The following is a 19583-nucleotide window of genomic DNA, read 5'->3' on the forward strand; positions in this document are numbered from 1 at the left end:
CACGTGCTTGCACAAGTATGCACACTCAGCATGTTGGGACAGGAGGCTGCTCACTGACCGCCAAGGGGGTGGTGGCGGGAGACCTGCTGCAGTGTTGGGCCAGGGGCACGGAGGAGACAGTGCCCAGGGCCTGACTGTGTTTCACACCCGCTGTCTGCTATTCTGTGGAGGGGTGTCTAACCACAGTACATGAGATTTAAAAAGCTCTGACACTTAGAAGTACACGTTTTAGGTGTGGAGGGAATTCCCTCTCCAGAAACGGCTCATTATGCTGGGGAAGTAAGGGCCTGTGCTAGACAAACTATCTGAAGCCAGGAGAAGGACACTCGGGCCTTGGAAGATGACCGGTCTCGTGTAGTGAGTGTGGGCAGGGGACGTGTGCCTCACAGAGGAAATCATCCATGATTGCTGAGTGGTGGAGTAGTGATGGCCCAGGCAGGGGCCACCCTGCCTTTAGGCAGAGGCCTCTGGTTTTGGAGGGGAACAGAGAGGGAGGGTGGTAAAGGCGGATTAACCAGTAAGCAAGGTACTCATGGGCTTAATAGTGTTTACTTACTAACCTGTAGCACACAATTTCACATGGGTTCATCAAAGTTTCATCAAAGTTGTGGTGAAAAACAGGTGAAATTGTATACTATAGTAAGTAAGCACAAGTAAGCCTGTGTGCACCTTGCTTATTGGGTAATCCATCCCTGGCTGGAGACAAGGGAAGCCTCCACCCCACTCAGGGCAGATGGCTGGGGGAAGGTCCGGGGGCTGGAGGTGCCTCCTGCAAAACTAACCAGAGCCCCTCCATCAAGTCAGGGCCTTGACTAGCCCAAGCCCAGAAGGCTCCTCATGTATCTCAGGTGAGGGTGGGGTGGGGCTGAGTGGGGCGGAGTAGGGGTGGGATTATAAAACCTGACTCTTTTCTCTCCCCTCCCACAGGTTACATTCCTTTTGGGACGCCAATTGTGAGTATTACCTTCAAAGAATTCTTTTCTTAAAAAATTTTAATGTATAATTCTACATGATTGTTCATAAATATTTGAATGATTTGTTGATTTAGGATTAATTCCTGGAGGGGAATTATTGAATAGTATACATTTCTTTTTAGTTCTCTTCATGTGCATTGTTAAACTTCTTTCCATAAAATATATGCTAGTTTACACCCAACACAGAGTCTGAAAGTGTGTTTGCTGGTGTACAATTTCCATCCCAAGGATTGCTATTAAGATGTGGCGGTTACAGGGAAGTTTTCCCAAAGAACTTGGGAAGTAGGAAAATAAGAGTGACTTCTTAAAGTTAAAATTTTAGAATATTTCAGAAAGGGGTTTCAGTATTCTTTCTCGTCAATTTTGGAATCAAGATCAGGTTTACTGTTAATTTTTTTTATTAGAGTAAAACGTGGAATATATATAACTCATCATAAATGTACAGCTTGATAAACGTTCATAAAGTGAACACATCTACATAAACATCACTTAGATAAAGATTTAGAACATTATCAGTATCTCAGATTTAAAACGTGTCCCTCCCAATCACTACCTCCAAAGGAAACCACTTTTTGGACTTCTATCACTGCATTCTAGCTTTGCCTGTTATTGAACTTTACATAAATGGAATCATCAGTATGTACTTTTTTGTGTTTGGTTTCTTTCATTCACTGTTGTTTGTGAGAATCATCCATATTTTTATATATACTTTGCTCCTTTTTTTTGCTGTATGATATTCCATCGTTACAGATATATCAAAATTTCTTTATCTGTCTGCTGTTGGTGAACATTTGGGTTGTTTTTGAGTTAGCTCACAATAAGTAGTGCTGATGTGAACATGCTTGTACAACTCTTTGAGGGGACATATGCCCTCATTTCTCCTGTATACCTAGAAGGCTAAAAAAAATAACTAAATGCAGTGTGTGATTCTAGAGTCGGTCCTGGATCGGAGTGGAGGGGCTGTGTAAAATGGTATAGCAGTTTTATAAAGTTAGACACATGCTTACCATATGACCCGACAATCTTACTTTTAGGTGTTTGTTGTTGTTGTTAGGTGCCGTTGAGTCGGTTCCGACTCACAGCGACCCTATGTACAACAGAACAAAACACTACCCGGTCCTGCGCCACTATGTCAGTCCATTTCATTGAGGGTCTTCCTCTTTTTCAATGACTCTCTACTCCACCAAGCATGATGTCCTTCACCAGGGACTGATCCCTCCTGATAACATGCCAAAGTATGTGAGACGAAGTCTCTCTATACTTGCTTCTAAGGGGTGTTCTGGCTGTACTTCTTCCAAGACAGATTTGTTTGTTCTTTTGGCAGTCCATAGTATATTGTAAATTTAGGTATATGGTAAATTTAGGTATTTACTCAAGAGAAATTAATACATATGTCCACACAAATATTTATACACAAATGTTTATAGTAGCTTTATTCATATTAGCCTAAAACTGGAAACTTCCAGAATATCCATCACCTGATAAATAAATATAGTATATCCACATAATGGAATACTACTTATCAATAAAAAAGAATGATCTACTGATATATGCAGCAGCATGGATGCATCTCAAAAACATTATGTTAAGTGCAAGCAAGAAGAGATAAAATGCTCCATATTGTAACTGTTTATATGCCATTTATATGACATTCTGCAAAAGGCAAAACTAAAGTGATAGAATTCAAATTAGTGGTTGCCAGGGGCTGGAGACTGGGAAGAGAGATTGACGACAAAGAGGCATAAGTGAACTTTTTGGACGATGGAACTCTTCTGTTTCTTGGTTGATAAATATGTACAACTGTACATATTTATCGAAACTTGTCAAACTGGAATTTAAAGAGGATGAATTTCACTGTACATAAATGATACCTTAATAAACCTGATTTCAAATTAATATGGAAATAAGTTAAGAATATCTAAGACTGTGGAAATATTTTAGTATTAAATAGTGGTGATGGTTGCACACTGAATTGTATCCTTTAAAAGGGTGATTTTTATGGTATGTGAATTATATCTCAATAAAAAAAAGGAAAACAAAAGAGTACTAACACAATCTTGAAGAGAAGAACAAAGTTAGAGAACTTGTCATACTAGATATAAAGACTTTTCATAACTAAGACAGGAATATATAAACAGACCACTAGAACAAATTGAAAGTCCAGAAACAAATCCTACACACGTGGTCGTCTGATTTAGATAACTGTGTTTGGCAATAGTGCAGTGGGGAAAGATGGCCTTTTCAATAATTGGTGCTGTGTCAACTGGATACTTATATGGTGAGAAAGTGAAGCTTGACCACTACCCTCATACCACACACAAAAATTAATGATAGATGGATTATAGACCCAATTGTGAAAGGTAAAACCAGAAATTTTTCTAGAAAACAACATAGTATATTATCTTTACACCCTTAAACAGGACATAAAAAGCACTAATTATAAATGAAAGATTGGTGAATTGAACTTCATTAAACTAAGAACTTCTTTACGCCAAAATTTATCATTAAGTTCTGGGGTCTTAGAAGGTTGAGAGCGGCCATCTAAGATATATCTACTGGTCCCATCCCATCTGGAGCAAAGGAGAATGAAGAAAACCAAAGACACATCGGAAATGTTAGTCCAAAGGACTAACGGACCACAAGTATCACAGCCTCCACCAACCTGAGCCCAGAACAATTAGATGCTTCCCAGCTACTGCTACCGACCGCTCTGACAGGGATCACAATAGAGAGTCCTGGACAGAAAAGCAGAAAAATGTAGAACAAAATTCAAATTCACAATAAAAGACCAGACTTACTGGTCTGACAGAGACTGGAGGAATTCCGAGACTATGGCCCCCAGACACCCTTTTAACTCAAAACTGAAGTCACTCCTGAAGTTCACCCTTCAGCCGAAGATTACATGGGTTTATAAAACAAACAATAACACTTGTGAACGTGCTTTGTAGCTCAATCATGTAAATGAGACCAAATGGGTAACACCTGCCCAAAAGCAAAGAAAAGAAGGCAGGAAGGGACAGGAAAACGGGACGAATGGAAACGGGGAGCCTGGGGTGGAGAAGAGGAGAGTATTGACACATTGCAGGAATTGCAACCAGTGTTACAAAACAATTTGTGTATAAATTGTTGAATGAGAAACTAATTTGCTCTGTGAACTTTCACTTAAAGCACAATTAAAAAAAAAACTATATACATATCTGTATATAAATCTATACCATTAAGATAAGGGAAACTATAGAATAATATAAAGAATGCCTAAAAAAATGAATAAAAAGGAAAGACAAACAACTCAACTTAAAATGAGCCAAAAAAAAAAAAACCAAACCAATAACAACTTGATAAGAGATGTCCAAATGGCCAGTCTCAGTAATCAACTGGTAAATGGGGGAGGAACAACTAGGAAAAGGAGGGTGAGAATTGTTGCACAATTTGAAGAATGTAATCAATGTCACTGAATTGTACATGTAGAAATTATTGAATTGGTGTATGTTCTGCTGTATATATTCTCAACAACAACAACAAAAATAAAATAAATTCTTTTTAAAAAAAGTAAAACGAGATACCTCTACACACCCAACAGAATATTAAAAATATTGACAATACCAGGTGTTAGCAAAAATGTGGAGCAACTGGAACTCTCTGCTCTTACACTGCTAATGGAAGTGTGAACTGGTACAACCATTTGCAAATCTATTTGGTAGTATCTACTAAAACTGAACATAAGCATATCCTTATGGACTAGCTAGTGCCCACCCTATTTTTTCATTGTAAATATACACTTTTCCCTTTGTAGTTAATAAGTAATCTGTAGAGTGAAACTTTGAGACTGTGTAAATATCCTGTCCCCGTTTGGTTTTTTACTCAATAGTTTTAACATCTGTTGCCTGAATCAGTTATTACTATGGTGGTTATAAAATGCAGATTTCCTATATATATTATATATATCATTCATTCTGTTTTATTAGTTGGCACCCTCCTGTAAATAGGAGTTTTCCTTCCCTCCACTTTAGTTTTTTTTTTTAAACTATTAGTATAGTCTCATGAATTTTTTTATTTAATAGGTAATAATTTACTCCTATCATTACCCATTTCGATACACAAATTGTGCCAAATTTGACCAATAGGAACCTCTTAAAGAAGTTTCTCTGTCTGTCATGTCACTTTTATTCTTTGAGCACTTCCGTACTTTCTGACACACAGGATATTCCAGGTTCCCCTTGTACTTTCTCTGCCCTAGTCTTGGAAGCATCGATTTCTCCAAGGAGCCCTGGTTCCTTTCAGATGGGAATGGTATTAGAAACCAAGATCTGGGTGCTAGGTATGCTTGTTGCTACTAGTGTGTCATTGCTTCTAGGCCCTGTCAGCAGGCGGAGCTAGGAGGTATAACTTTTTTAAAATCGTGGTTTATACTGATACTTATAATTCCAATTCAGCATCTCAGGTTTCTTTCCCTCCTTCTTCCATTCCATGTTTGTATCTCCCTTCTCCCAAGATGCTACTCCAACAACAATATATTTACTCACTTGCTGAATTCTATACATACACATAAAAGAGTTTCAGAATTGCTACAGTGATACCTCTCCCAACAAAAGGATTAAGTAAGGCCCAAGATTTCTTTGAAGTTCTTTTTTTCCTTAGCATATATCCCACTGAAAGTGTACAGGGAACTGTGTTCAACAGTTACTTGAATTAATTTTTTTCCTCTGTATGCTTATGTTATATATTTGATATACACTTAGCTTTATTTCTGTTGACACCCAATTTTAGTTGTTTCTACATCCTTATTGATTTATTTTTTGAATATGTAAAATATTATAGTTCAATAGTCAAAGCGATATAAAAAAGCATATTTCTAATAGTTCCATTCCCCTTCCTGTCCCTTCGATCTCATTCTCACCAACCCTCTGTAGGTGAACTATTTTATCTTTCCTATTTCTTTTTTGCAAAAATAAGCAGATACAGATATATTTTCCCCATTTTTTTCTTATATGAAAGGTAGCATATTATATATACTATTTTGCACAGTTTTTTTTTTTTTTACTTAATGATATATCTTGGAAGTCACTCTATATCATTTTATAGAAATCTTCCCCATTGCTTTTTATAGCTATATAGTATTCTACTATGTGGAAATACCATAATTTATTCAGCTAATTTCTTATGTGTGGGCATTTAGGATATTTTCAGTATTTTGCCATTATGAATAAGGCCACAATTGGTAACTTCGTGCATATGTTTTTTGGTATTGTTGAAGATATATATTCAGGCTAGATTCCTAGGTTCCTTGGAAGAACTAATTAAATATGTATTTCTAGCAAGGTTAAGCAAGAAAAAGAGAGAGAAGGTGCAAATAAACAATATTAGGAATAAAAAAGTACAATAACTGTAGAAATAATAGAAGTTTAAAAATCAGAATGCACTGAACAACCTAGGGCGATAAGTTTGCAGACTTAGAAAATATAGCTTAGCAAAACTACCTAGCAAGATGAAATATAAAATCTGAACAGACCTCTATCTAGAAAGAAATTACATCAGTAGCTTAAAATATTCATTATAAAACAAACCAAAAATTACTGCTGGCCTCAAATGATCTTCCAGATGACTACACTCAAAAGAATAGTCAAACTCAATTTTTTAAAAAACCTCTCAAAGAGAATGAAAGGATGTAATGTTCCCCAATTCATTTGTGAGGCTGCTATAACTTTGAAACCAACCAAAGAAGTACGTATAAGAAAGAAAAATTGCAGGCCAATATCAGTTATGAGATTACATGTAAAAATTCTAAATAAAATAATAGCAAATTGAATCCAGCAATGTATTTAAAAAAATCATAATCAAATAATTTTTACCAAGAATGGTAACATTGGAGGATATATTAATATAGGTCATCACATTAACAAATTGAAGGAGAAACACAATCATCTCAGTAGATACAGAAAAAGCACTTGTTAAAAATATAACTCCATTTTATGATTTATAAGGAGAAAATAGTAGATTCAGTTTAGAAGGCAACTTTCTTGATAGCATGTGTTACCCTCCCCCCACCAAAAAAAAAAAAAAAAATCCAAACGCCATAGAAAGCACCATTCTTAAAGATGAAACAATAAAGGTAATTTCTTAAAGTCCAAAACATGGCAAGAAAGCTTCCATTCAGCATTTTCCTAGGAGACTAGCAAGTGCAGTAAGACATGAAAAAATAAGTATCTAGTATTAGGACTGGAAAGGGAGAAACAAACATATTCTCGAGAAGAGACAAACTATTAGAACAACTAAGTGTTTCAAAGGTCTCTAGATGCAGGACAAGTATGCAAAAATCAGTTGGGTGCCTATAAACCTATAACCAAGATCCAGAATATTTCTTTTACAAATGTACCCTGTGGTTTTTACAAATGTAAACATACCATTTACAATCGTACTTAAATCTATAAGGTACTAAAATAAATTTAAGATGTGCAAGTCTTTATGGAAAAACTTGTAAAACTTCATCGAAGGACATTAAAGATCTAAATATAGGTAGTCCCCAGGTTATGAATGTCTGACTTACAGACAACTCATACTTACCCTTAAATGTTATGTAAATTTGCCCTCACTTTAAAAAGATTGAACCAACACCTACTTGCAACAAATTCTTCATCACAATCACCTTTACTTGCTGCATGTGCAGCTTTTAAATAATTGAAAAGGCTTCCAGCCTTTTCCTGCACTAAAACCAAAAACACCAAACCCATTGCCATCGAGTTGTTTCGGATTCATAGTGACCTATAGGACAGAGTAGAACTCCCCCATAGGATTTCCAAGGATGGCTGGTAGATTCCAACTGCTGACCTTTTGGTTAGCAGCTGAACTCTTTAACCACTGTGTCAGCAGGGTCCTTTCTTGCAGTAAAGTAAGGCTAAATAAGAACAGTATGTACCTGTTTCAACTTACTTACAAAGTCTTAAAGACACACTCAGGAATGGATCTTGTTCGTAACCTGGGGACTGCCTGTAAACGGAGAGATATATCATCTTGGATAGGAATATTCAGTATCATCAAGATATCAGTTTTCTTCACATGAAAGCCTAGATTCAATGTAACTCCAATCAAAATCTCAGCAGAATTTTTCATGGAACTCAACAAGTTGATTATAAAAATTATATGAACAAGCAAAAAGCCAAGAGCAGTCAGATAATTTTTAAGAGTAAGGTTGTGGGAGAGGATTCACCCCTACCCTATCATAAGGAAGACAGTTTTAGTTTTGGTATAGGGATAAGCAAATAGATCAGTGGAACAGAATAGAAAGCCTGGAAACATGTCCATGTACATACACACACACACACACACACAATCCCTATTTCATTAAATATTGTTGCCGTTAATTCTGCTTCATTTGGTATGAATATTGCTATTCCTTTTTTAAAAATTTGTTTGCCTTGTATATCATTGCCTATACTTTTATATCAGAGCAACATTTAATTTCTGTGTCGTTTTGTATTATATGCCTCTTATAGATAAAATATAGTTGAATTTTACCTTTTTACCTAGTTTGACAAACAGTTGTTAATTTTAATAAAGAAATATAACCCATTTGTCTTTATTCTATCACTGATTATTATGACCACTTACTGGAGCCATCAAATGGCTTGTTTGTTGATTGTTTTATTAAGCTTTCTTATTGTTTCCATTTCTTTTCCTGTTTATCGCTTTTTCTGTTTATCACTAGAGTGATAGTTTTCCTTGGTCCCTGTGGTTTCTTAAGTGGTTTGGAAGGAGAGCATCCTAATTCTCTCTAATTACCCTTCATCTGTAATTTTTATATAGAGGTTGCATTATGTATTCACCTTACCAATGTCAAGAACTGACCTCCCAAACTTGCCCACATAGGAAGAAACCTTTAACATGCCATTTCACTCAACTCTTTTTACCCTTCTACCCGTACAAACCTACCAAGTTTTGGGAAATAATCTGGAATCTCATTAGATTTGTGAATCCTTTCTTAACACTTGTATTAAATTTTCATAATTATTTAGGCTTTCCCCCTTTTTGTGTGTTTGTTTTATGTTTGGCTAGAGTACTTCTTTGAATAATATTCAGAATGCGTGGGCAATACATTTTCTGAATCCTTACATATCTGGAAATGTCTCTTTTTTTCCCTTTTCACATATGAACAATAGTTGGCCTGATTCTCTTTTCCTTTATATGTAAACTTCACCACCACTCCCCCTCCTCCCTTTGGATCTTTAGTATTTTTTTCTCTTTTTCTTTGGAATTCAGAAATATCCTCAGGATTAAAAAAAATCTCCTCATATATATATTTTTAAATTATACAAGTAATACATGAATATGTTCTTTGGAGCTCAAAAATACCACCAGGATTTTTAAAGGAATATTTTGGTTTCTTAAGTGGTTTGGAAGGAATTTGCCTCTAAAACTTATACAAGGAATACATGCATATGTTCTCTCAACTCAGAATTCAAACAACATAAAAAAAAGTGAAAGTTCTTTTGATGACCCTCAACCCCAAATCCCCTCCCAGAAGTAACCTCTGTTAGAAGTTTGGTGTAAACTTCCAGGCCTTTTTTCTATGCATTTGCATGCACGTAAATCATCATTTAAAATTATATGTTTATTTTGTGTTTTTTTCATTAAAAATGTAATATGCTTATTTATCTATAATTAATTACATTTAATAGTTTACCTACATAAAGATCTGTTTTTTTTTTTTTCATTTATCCATCATTTCTCTTATTAAGTAATATTCTCTCCCCTGGTGATGGATTTGGAGTCCTGGTGGCATAATGGTTAAGAGCTCAGCTGCTAACCAAAACGTTAGCAGTTCGAATTCACCAGCCGCTCCTTGGAAACCCTATAGGGCAGTTTACTTTGTACCACAGGGCTGCTATGAGTCAGAATCGACTCGACAGCAACAGGTTTAGTTTTCGGTTTTTTGGTTAGTGATGAATTTAGGTTGTTTCTGATTATTTGCTGTTAGAAACAACACTACTGTGAAAAATCTCTATAAAGCTCTTTTTGTCCAAGTATGAGGATTTCTCAAGGGCAGATTCCAGAAAGTGAATATGCTGTATAAAAAGCTATGCACATTAAAAATTTTAGTACATATTGCCAAATTTCTCCTCAAAAAGGCTTTATTTCATCACACCTTTGTAACAGTGGCATTCATCTTTTTATTGTTTTTGCCAATCTGATGGGGGAGGTAGTGTCTCATTATGGTTTTAATATTCATTCCCCTGAGCAGCAGAAGGATTTTGCTGCTTTTCATCTACTTATTGGCCGTTGGTATTTCCTGTTCTGTAAATTTGCATCCTTTGTTTATTCTTCCGTAGGCTGTGTTTCTCTAATTAATTTGTAAGAGTTCTTTACGTATGTTGGATAGTAATCCTTCAAGTTATATATATTGGAAATCTCTTCTCGCTGTTTTCTTTTACTCTATGGTGTCTTTTATTGTAGAAAGAAGTTTTAAATATTGATGTTTTTAAATGTAATGATCTTTTCTTTGATCAATTTTGAGCCTTGTCTCGACTTGTCATTCTGACTTCCTTTATTAAAATAGCTAGATTTGTAAGAATTGTGTCCAGAAATTAGTTCTTGGATATATTTATCAACCCTTTGTTTTCATTTTCTAATTCATTCATTTCTGCTTTTGTTTTATAATTTCCTTTTTTCTCCTTTCCTTTGGTTTAGTGTGGTTGGCTTTCTTACGTCTTGCCTTGAATGCTTAGTTTATTTATTCTCATTCTTTCCTCCTAATAAAAGTATTTTAGGGCTGTGAATTTGCCTCTAAGTATAGATTTCACCATATAGGCAGTCCCCGGGTTACAAATGAGATCTGTTCCCAACTGTACCTTTAAGTCAAATTTGTAAGTCAGAAACAGGTGCATACCATTCTTATTTAGCCTTACTTTAGTGCAAGAATAGGCTCAAAGCCTTTTCAGTGTTTTAAAAGCTGCACGTGAGCAAGTGAAGGTGAGTGTGATGAAGAATCTGTTGCAAGTAGGGATTGGTTCAGTCGTTTCAAAGTGAGGGCAAATTTATGTAACATTAAAGGGCAAGTATGAATTTTTAGTAACTCAGACGTCCGTAACCTGGGGACCGCCTGCATCTAATACATTTTTATGTATACTGATCCTATGTTATTTTATGGAGCCCTGGTGGCACAGTGGTTAAGAGCTCAACTGCCAACCAAATGTCAGCAGTTTGAATCCACCAGCTGCTCCTTGGAAACCCTGTGAGGCAGTTCTTCTCTGTCCTATAGGGTTGCTATGAGTCGGAATTGACTTGACGGCAATGGTTTTTTTTTTTTTTTTTAATGTTATTTTATAAATAAATTTTGAAATTACAGTTTGGAATTTCTCCTTAATCAACTAAATATTCAGAACAACACTTTTTTTTCCTTTTTCAAAAATTTTATTTTGTTGTTGTTGAGAGTATACACAGCAAAACATACACCAAGTCAACAGCTTCCACATGTATAACTCAGTGACATTGATTACATTCTTTGAGTTATGCAACCATTCTCATTCCTCTAAGTTGTTCCTCCCCCAATAACACAAACTCACTCCCCCCCAAGGTAGATTCCTATCTAATCTTTTAGGTTGCTGCTGTCAATTTGATCCCATGTAGATAATTCTTAAAAGTGCATAATGCTCAAGGCAGACATTTTTTACTAGTTAGGCTAAACTATTGTTTGGTTTTAAGAAGACTTCAGAGGATATTTTTGGTTTAAGGCTTAAAGATTACCTCACGGCAATACTTTCGGGGATTCATCCAGCCTCCATGGCTCCAGAAAATCTGTAGTTCATGAGAATTTGAAATTCTGTTCTGCATTTCCCCCTTTTTGATCAGGATTCTTCTATAGAATCTTTGATCAACAAGCTCAGTGTGGCAGTCGGGTACCATCCAGTTCTGATCTCATGGCAAAGGAGGCAGTTGTTCATGGAGGCAATTAGCCACCAGAAGAACACATTTTAAATTCCAAGCTGTTGGGTTTCAAAGAATATATTTATTATTATTTTCTAGTTTACCTTATTTTCAGAGAGTGTGGCCTCTACAATTCTGCCATTTGGGATTCACTGTGGTTTTCTTTGTAGCAGAGTATATGATTTTACTAGTGAGGATTGGGATCATCTGTATGTAAGAGAAAATACAAAATAAAAATGGCATAAACCGAAGTTTACTTCGCTCTCATGTCGAAGAAGTTTAGAGGTAGGCCGATTCCCATAATGTCATCAGGAACTCAGACATCTATCTTTCCACACCATCATTCTCAATGTAGGCTTCTACTTTTAAAGTCAACTCATAGTCCAGTATGCCTGCTGGAGTTCTCAATCATCATATCCACATTCCACAAAGGAGAAAAGAGAAGAGTAAAAGGATGAACCTCCCAACTGAGTCAGGTTCCTTTAAGGAGCCTTCCTGGGAGTCACACACAATACTTTTGCTTATATTTCATGTAGAATATAGCTGGGTACATAGTCGATCCTCAATTATATAGAGGTTATGTTAGTTAGAAAGAAGGGAAGGGTGGTTATTAGGTAGGCAAATGAAAGTCTACCATAATAATTTTTATAAACATTCCATCAACACTTGAAAAAAAAGATGTATCTTTTGGCAGTATCGTCTCTTTGCCAAACCAAAGAATTGGTTGTTTGAACCAGCAAAAGTTGAATTGGGGCTCATTTCCCCAGAAGAGACCAAATGGACCTTTACAAAGTTAATGGCTGCCATCAACTGGAATGAACTGGCTAATTCCAGAGATGCCAGGATTGTCTCTAGTTTGCAAAGTGTTACTGAGGTTCATTCCATACTTTTCCATTCTGTCCTCATCCTACACAAGACAAACAGTCATTTTGGGGTCACTATGGCCCTGAATAGAATGAGGACAGAGTGAGTTAGCCAGTTCTTCCCAATTGATGACAGCCATAAGTCAGAATTAACCCAGTGGCAACTGGCTCAACTGGTATGGCCCTACAGGAAGAACTTGGATGCTTATCTACTCCCATGCTCTTTTGGGGTTGATGGTTGAAGGAGATGCTATCAGGACCAATCCTCTTCCAGCCTGGAGCAAACATCCCTCTGTGAATAAATGGGTACGTCATGAGAATAGGATGCACTGGCTTCTGAGATCCTCTATGAGCACCTGATAGAGACGAAATGGGCAGCATGATTCTGGGGTCTTAAAAGCCTATGAGCACCATCTAAGATACTCCACTGATTTCACTCCTTTGGGAGCAAGGGAGAATGAAGAAAACAAGATACAATGAAAATATTAGTCCAAAGGACTAATGGACCACAACTACCACGGCCTCCACCAGACTGAGTCCAGCACAACTAGATGGTGCCCGGCTACCACCAGTGACTGCCCTGACCGGGATCACAACAGAGGGTCCCAGACAGAGCTGGAGAAAAATGTACAACAAAATTCTAACTCACAAAAAAAAGACCAGACTTACTGGCCTGACGGAGACTGGAGAAACCTGGAGAGTATGGCCCCCGGACACACTTTTAGCCCAGTAATGAAGTCACTCCCGAGGTTCACCCTTCAGCCAAAGATTAGATAGCTCCATAAAACAAAACGAGACTAAAGGGGCACAACAGTCCAGGGACAAGGACTAGAGGGCAGGAGGGGACAGGAAAGCTGGTAATAGGGAACCCAAGGTTGATAAGGGACAATGTTGACATGTTGTGGGGTTGTTAACCATTGTCATAAAACAATATGTGTACTAACTGTTTAATGAGAAACTATTTGTTCTGTAAACCTTCATCTAAAGTACGATTAAAAAAATGAAAATAAAAAAAAAGAAATGGGGAGCATGACCTGGGACACCTGCCAGTAGGCCTCATCAACAGCCAGAACCAAAATGGGAATGCTCATTTACCTCCACTTCCTATCCCAAATAGCCAGATCCCAAAATTTAGAACAGTTGGATCAGAGGCCAGTTCCCCAGAGGAGCTATTGCACGTGAAGAACCTGGTGGTCATCCGTCCCAGCACTTTGTCACAGACAAGCAACATGAGGACCTGTTGGTCCTGCTGTCTCCCTGAGCCACCGCGTCACCTGGTGTGGAAGACCACCATGGCTGCTCTGGCACTTCCACGCTAGGTCTGGCTCTCACCAGCTACATCAGCTCCTCTATACACCTCAACAAATGCCTGGTCTGAAGAGGAGCGAAGGTTCCAGTCCACACCTTAGGGAAGCTCCTGATCTGGTAGAGTGGATAAGAAATATGCACATGTAGAAGCCACTGAAAGTGCTTACCAAAATAGAAATGGCGGTGCCAGCGAATGTGCTAGGAACAGTCCCTGAGCAATGAACAGACGAGATGAGTAAGGCTGGCAACTGCCTGGACTGTGATGCCTCTGGGAGCAGCATCAAAGCTGCCTCCTGCCCAGGTAAGCATGCCTCTCCACACCTGTTCACGGCCTTGCCTGAGAGTAGCCCCACCCCTACCCTGCTCGCTCCTGATGCTCAGGAGAAACGAGCTGGTTTTCTCCCAGAGGCTGGTGCCAGTTTAGTCAGCAGATTTCACAGATCCACTGGCACTCATGTAGTGTCTTATTTTAAGCTTAACATTTGAAGATGGGAACTTTTTCCCCCTTCGGTGTGTGGCAAAGAGATCCCAATCTATATATAAGCACGGCAGCTAAGCCAGTGCACCAAGGGCTGCCGGACTCTCCTTATTCCTAGAGCTTGTGTAGTTCATACGCCCTTCTTCGGGATCTTCCTGGATGAGCCCCACCTACAGTGGTCGCTTCTTATGATCTGCATCTTCACTCCCAGGGTTTCCTCTAAGAGGTGTGCAGCACTGTACTTTTCGTGCACGTGTGGCTGGGGAGAGGTCCCAGTGGTCTGGCTCCGTCCTGCCCTCTCTGCATTTCCCCAGCTGCCTGCCTGTGCCCTGTACCCTTGGCTACTGTAAGGCCTCAACTGCCAGGAATTAGCTTTCTCTCATCAGCCTGAGGTTCTCCAGGCAGCATCTGTGCCTCGCTTCTCAGCCCTGAGCTCCCCATGGCACTGGTGCCCTCCCTCCCACCTCTCAAACTTGGGACCCAGTCTCCTGTGTCCAGCTGGTGGTTTGAGGAGTGCAGACCGTGAACTCCCAGTCAATGAGTCCAGTGGCCTTAGATTAAATCCAAATCTGATTTCTGTCTTGGGAAATGAAAAGCTTGGACTCTCTGCTCTGAATCTTCTCATTTTAATGCTACAGCTGATCACATAGACTTAGAAACACATGTATCAGAAGGTGCTGGTGTAGGTCACCTCATCTCCAGGTGGGACCTCACTTTATGTCAGGACTTGACTGTGTCCCAGGACCTTTCCAACATCTTCCAATCCTCCTCATCCCAGACTCTTCTTTTTCACACATTTAAGTCCCAATCCCCAAATTTTTCCTCGCCTGCCTGCAGTATAACCAGACACCAGGCATTTTGGCCCAGTTGATGCCATACAGGAGGTGTTGCTCAGGTTAAGCTGAAATTGACCAGTCAGGGACAAACATTCATTTCACAAAAGATATTTAAATAGCAGAACCCCTAATGCACCAAAGTGTTCCTTTTTGGATCATTAGCCACATAAACCAGAAAGATGGAGAAAAAGTAGAAGGAAAAAACAGAAGCTTGCGGGGACCAGGCCCATAGTGGGTCTATTGAAAGTGAAGAGGAACATTTTGGAATTGAGTGTGCGAGTCAGTGTGGAAGGGAAGGATATGATGTTAAAGGACTGTTGCTTTACCAGTGAGGACTCCAGTGAGTAAGAAGTGAACGTTGTATGGTCTTGCCCCGCTGAAGCTTATGGTCTCTCAAGGAAGACAGACTAAACAGGTACTTTCTACTGAAGTGAATGCTGCAGAGAAGATGTACAGGGTGCTGGGGAGCAGGTGACAGAAGGCTGAACCTCATCTTGAGGGTTAGGAAAGAATTCCTAGAAGAGATGACAAATAAGGTAAAACCTGAAGGAGGGGAGGGATTAGCCTAGTAAAAATTAACTGAGGGTGACAGGGACAGTTATTTATTTTTTATTGTACTTTAGATTAAGGTTTACAGAACAAACTAGCTTCTCATTAAACCATTAGTACATGTATTGTTTTGTGACATTGGTTACCAACCCCGCAACATGTCAACACTCTCCCTTCACGACCTTAGGTTCCCTATTACCAGCTTTCCTGTTCCCTCCTGCCTTCATGTCTGGTCTCTGGGCTGTTGTGCCCCATTAGTCTCATTTTGTTTTATGAGCCTATCTAATCTTTGCCTGAAGGGCAAACCTCAGGAGTGACTTCATTACCGAGCTAAAAGAGTGTCTGGGTGCCATACTTTGGGGTTTTTCCAGTCTCTGTCAGGCCAGTAAGTCTGGTCTTTTTTTGTGAGTTAGAATTTTGTTGTACATTTTTCTCCAGCTCTGTCTGGGACCCTGTATTGTGATCCCTGTCAGAGCAGTCAGTGGTGGTAGATGGGCACCATCTAGTTGTGCTGGACTCAAGTCTAGTGGAGGCTGTGGTAGTTGTGTTCCATTATTCCTTTGGACTAACCTTTGCCTTGTGTCTTTGGTTTTCTTCATTCTCCCTTGTTTATTTCTGCTATCTCTTCCCCAAGCAAGATAATTCCATGCCCTTCCCCTGAATTAAGTTTCACCACCCAGTTGTTTTGGCACATAACAGGTATCCTCTCTAGATTTTTTTAAACCTCCTTTCTCCTATCACTTGAGTCAGTTTTGTATGGGAGGTGGCCAAGAGGATGGGGGCTGCTCAGTTCTTTCTTTCTGAGTCCCAATATCATCACACACAGAATTGTGGCCAGTGGCCTTTCTTCCCTCTGTCCTTGTCTTCAACTGTTTGTTCTGCTTCTGGCCACATAGATTGGAATGTTTTGGGAGGTCCTTTCTCCTAGATTGAGACCTCATCTCTCTGCAGTGGTTAGAGTACTTGAAGGAGGAGGCCTAAAGTGAAGGTATGATTTTTCTTGTGACCCAGTTACTAGATGGGTGCCATAGGCCCCACTCCTGACCCTGTCCTGAGACTGGGCTCAAAAACAGACTCCTCCCCCCTTCCCTGGATCTCTCACAGTACCCCAGAGGTAGGCTAATGGTCACCAGGTGGGTGGGTTGATAAGCAAGGCTGCCCCAGGGACCAACATTGCCAGCAAAGATACAATTCAAGCTACGTTAGTAATGGTACAAAATTTTGGACCAGGAAGGATAGCATAGTCACTCTTCATATGTGGCAATCTCCGTATCAGTTAGCTATTGCTGAGTAACAAACACCCGTGGAATTTCAGTGGCATCCATAAGCATTTATTCTTAGGGATCTCTGTTTGGTTGGGGTTTGGCTGGTCTATATTAGGCTCAGCTGGGGCAGGTTTGCTTCTCATTGCAGGTCTGTGAGTCAACTGGGAGTCAGCTAACCTAGGCTAGACTCTGCTCCTCGTGTCTCTCATCCCCCTTGGGCCAGCAGGCTAGACAGGCCATGTCTCCTGATGGCGATGTCAGAAACACTCCTGGTGGTCACCTTTCACCCAAACAATAGATTGGCTTGTGAAATAAACAATATCACCCATGAGTAACATGCTCCCTTAAATAATCAACTGTATGAGATCAAACAGTCAACATTTACCCTAAAACAAAGATAAGAAGCTAAGGAGGGGCAAGGAAGCTAGATTAAACAGAACAAACAGAACGGAAATAATGAGAATGTTGATGCATTGAGAAAAATGTAACCAATGTCATGGAACAATTTGCATAAAAAGTGTTGAATGGGAACTTAATTTGCTATGTAAACTTTTGTCTAAAAGACAATAAAATATTTTAAAAGGAAAGAAAGAAAGAAACACACCGGGAAAGCAGATACACATGAAGACTCCAAGGCCTGACTCAGAACTGGCATGTGGCCACTTCTTCCCACATGCCACTGGCCAAAGCAAGTCATATGGCCAAGCAAAGTCAAGAAGTAGGGAAATACATTCCTCCCACAAGAAGGCTGTGGCAAGGGTATGGATACAGGGAGAGGTAAAGAATTGGGATCAATAACTCAATCTAAGCTCCTCCCCAAAGTCCAGGGCTGGAGCCTTTGTCCAACACTCCAAGCAATTGGGACATTAATAAAAAGAGTTAGGATGAGATGCGTGTTGGTGGTCATTGTCACAATCCATCAGAGCTTTTCCCCGGCCAGAGATGATTCAGTGTTCTTAATAATCAATGGATTAGCAATGTTCTTCCAGTCTGTAGTGTGAGCCCAGCTTTGTGCAGAGTGCTTTGGGGGACATCAGAGAGGAAGACCCCAATTTTATCTTTAGGAGCTCACCATCCTTTGAGGGGTAAGACGTCGTCAAAGATGAGATGGGAACAAGATGATGCTCAACTGAATGATGCAGATGGTGGAGTTCAGAGAAAAGAGAGACTGTGGTGGGCAGGAGTGATTGGCCAAGGCTAGGAAAGAACTAGATAGGAGGAGAGGAGTGATACTAACAACTAACATCTAGTGAGCACTTGCTTCATGCCAGACAATGTGCCAGATTCTTCCCATGAGCTGCCTTCTCTCATGATCTTCTGGGATGGTACCATGATTGCCCTCATTTAACAGATGAAAAAACTGAGAGCTCAAGTTACTTGCCCGTGGTCACACAGCTGGTAAGTACTGGAGCCAGGATTTGAGCCTAGCTCTTCTTTTGACCACAGCCTGAGTGTTAATCACCAGGCTCCACGACTGGCCACCAAGGGGAAGGCGAACGGCATAGGTACAGGCAGACATGCAAGGATGACAGCAGCCAGGAGGCTGTAGCCGCAGAGGGGACCCCAGCCGTGTTATGAGCTAAATAGGAACAAAGATAGGAGGTGCGATTTGGCCAAGGTCCTGCAGCAAGACAGGGCTTGACATCATGTTGGCTCCTGTTTCCCTCTCCTTCCACTTGCCTTTGTACCAGCTGCATTCTGGGCTCTCTCCACCAGTCTGCGTGGCCATGCCTGAAGCGTTTCCCTCTTGGGAGAGGTGCAATCCACTGGCATGGAAGCCGGGTGGGCTGGCTCCCTTTCTCTAGCCTTCTCTTTCCCCGCCCCCTGCTATGCTCTGGAAGGGGTAGTGGAAGGGAATGTTGGACAGGTTGCACCAGAGATATACATCTGAGAACTGAAGGGAACATTTATTTTTAATTTAGACTTAAAAAGAAAAAAGGAAGTTATAAAATATCTGTTCTTGCTCCTGGGAGTGTGCAGATGGTTCTGCGTTTTGCCTAATAGGGAATGGAGCTAGCACCCTTGGGCTTCTGCTGCCCACCCGCCTGATTATAAGGGCCTGGAGGGCAGGATCCCTGCTCCCCTTGCCAAACCTCGAGTGGCTCCCTAGGGCCCCTTTGGCCAATTCAGCTTGGTGTTCTGCTGCCTTCTAACCTCACCCTTTTCAGACTCCCCTCCATTGATCTCCCAAACCTTCAGTCAGGACAGTCTCTGGGCTGTTGCTGCTCCCGTGTACACACACATACACACGTACACACACTCCTCAGGACAGTCTCCTGGCTGTCACTGCTCCTGTGTACATACACACACGCAGTCACACACACACCCCTCAGTCAGGACAGTCTCTTGGCTGTTGCTGCTCCCGTGTACATACACAGACACACACACACACA

General features: G+C 40.0%; 1 protein-coding gene across 1 annotated transcript in view; it reads left to right on the plus strand.

Moving 5' to 3' along the window:
• The window catches only part of SFXN5 (sideroflexin 5), a 148253-nt gene that overhangs the window by 60814 nt on the left and 67856 nt on the right, over positions 1-19583 (plus strand). The window contains exon 6 of the mRNA XM_004369206.3: positions 928-953. Coding sequence (XP_004369263.1) covers positions 928-953 — 26 coding nt within the window. The remainder of the gene's footprint in view (positions 1-927; positions 954-19583) is intronic.

Source organism: Trichechus manatus, unplaced genomic scaffold (genome assembly GCF_000243295.1).
Source record: "Trichechus manatus latirostris isolate Lorelei unplaced genomic scaffold, TriManLat1.0 scaffold00004, whole genome shotgun sequence".
NCBI lineage: Eukaryota > Metazoa > Chordata > Mammalia > Sirenia > Trichechidae > Trichechus > Trichechus manatus.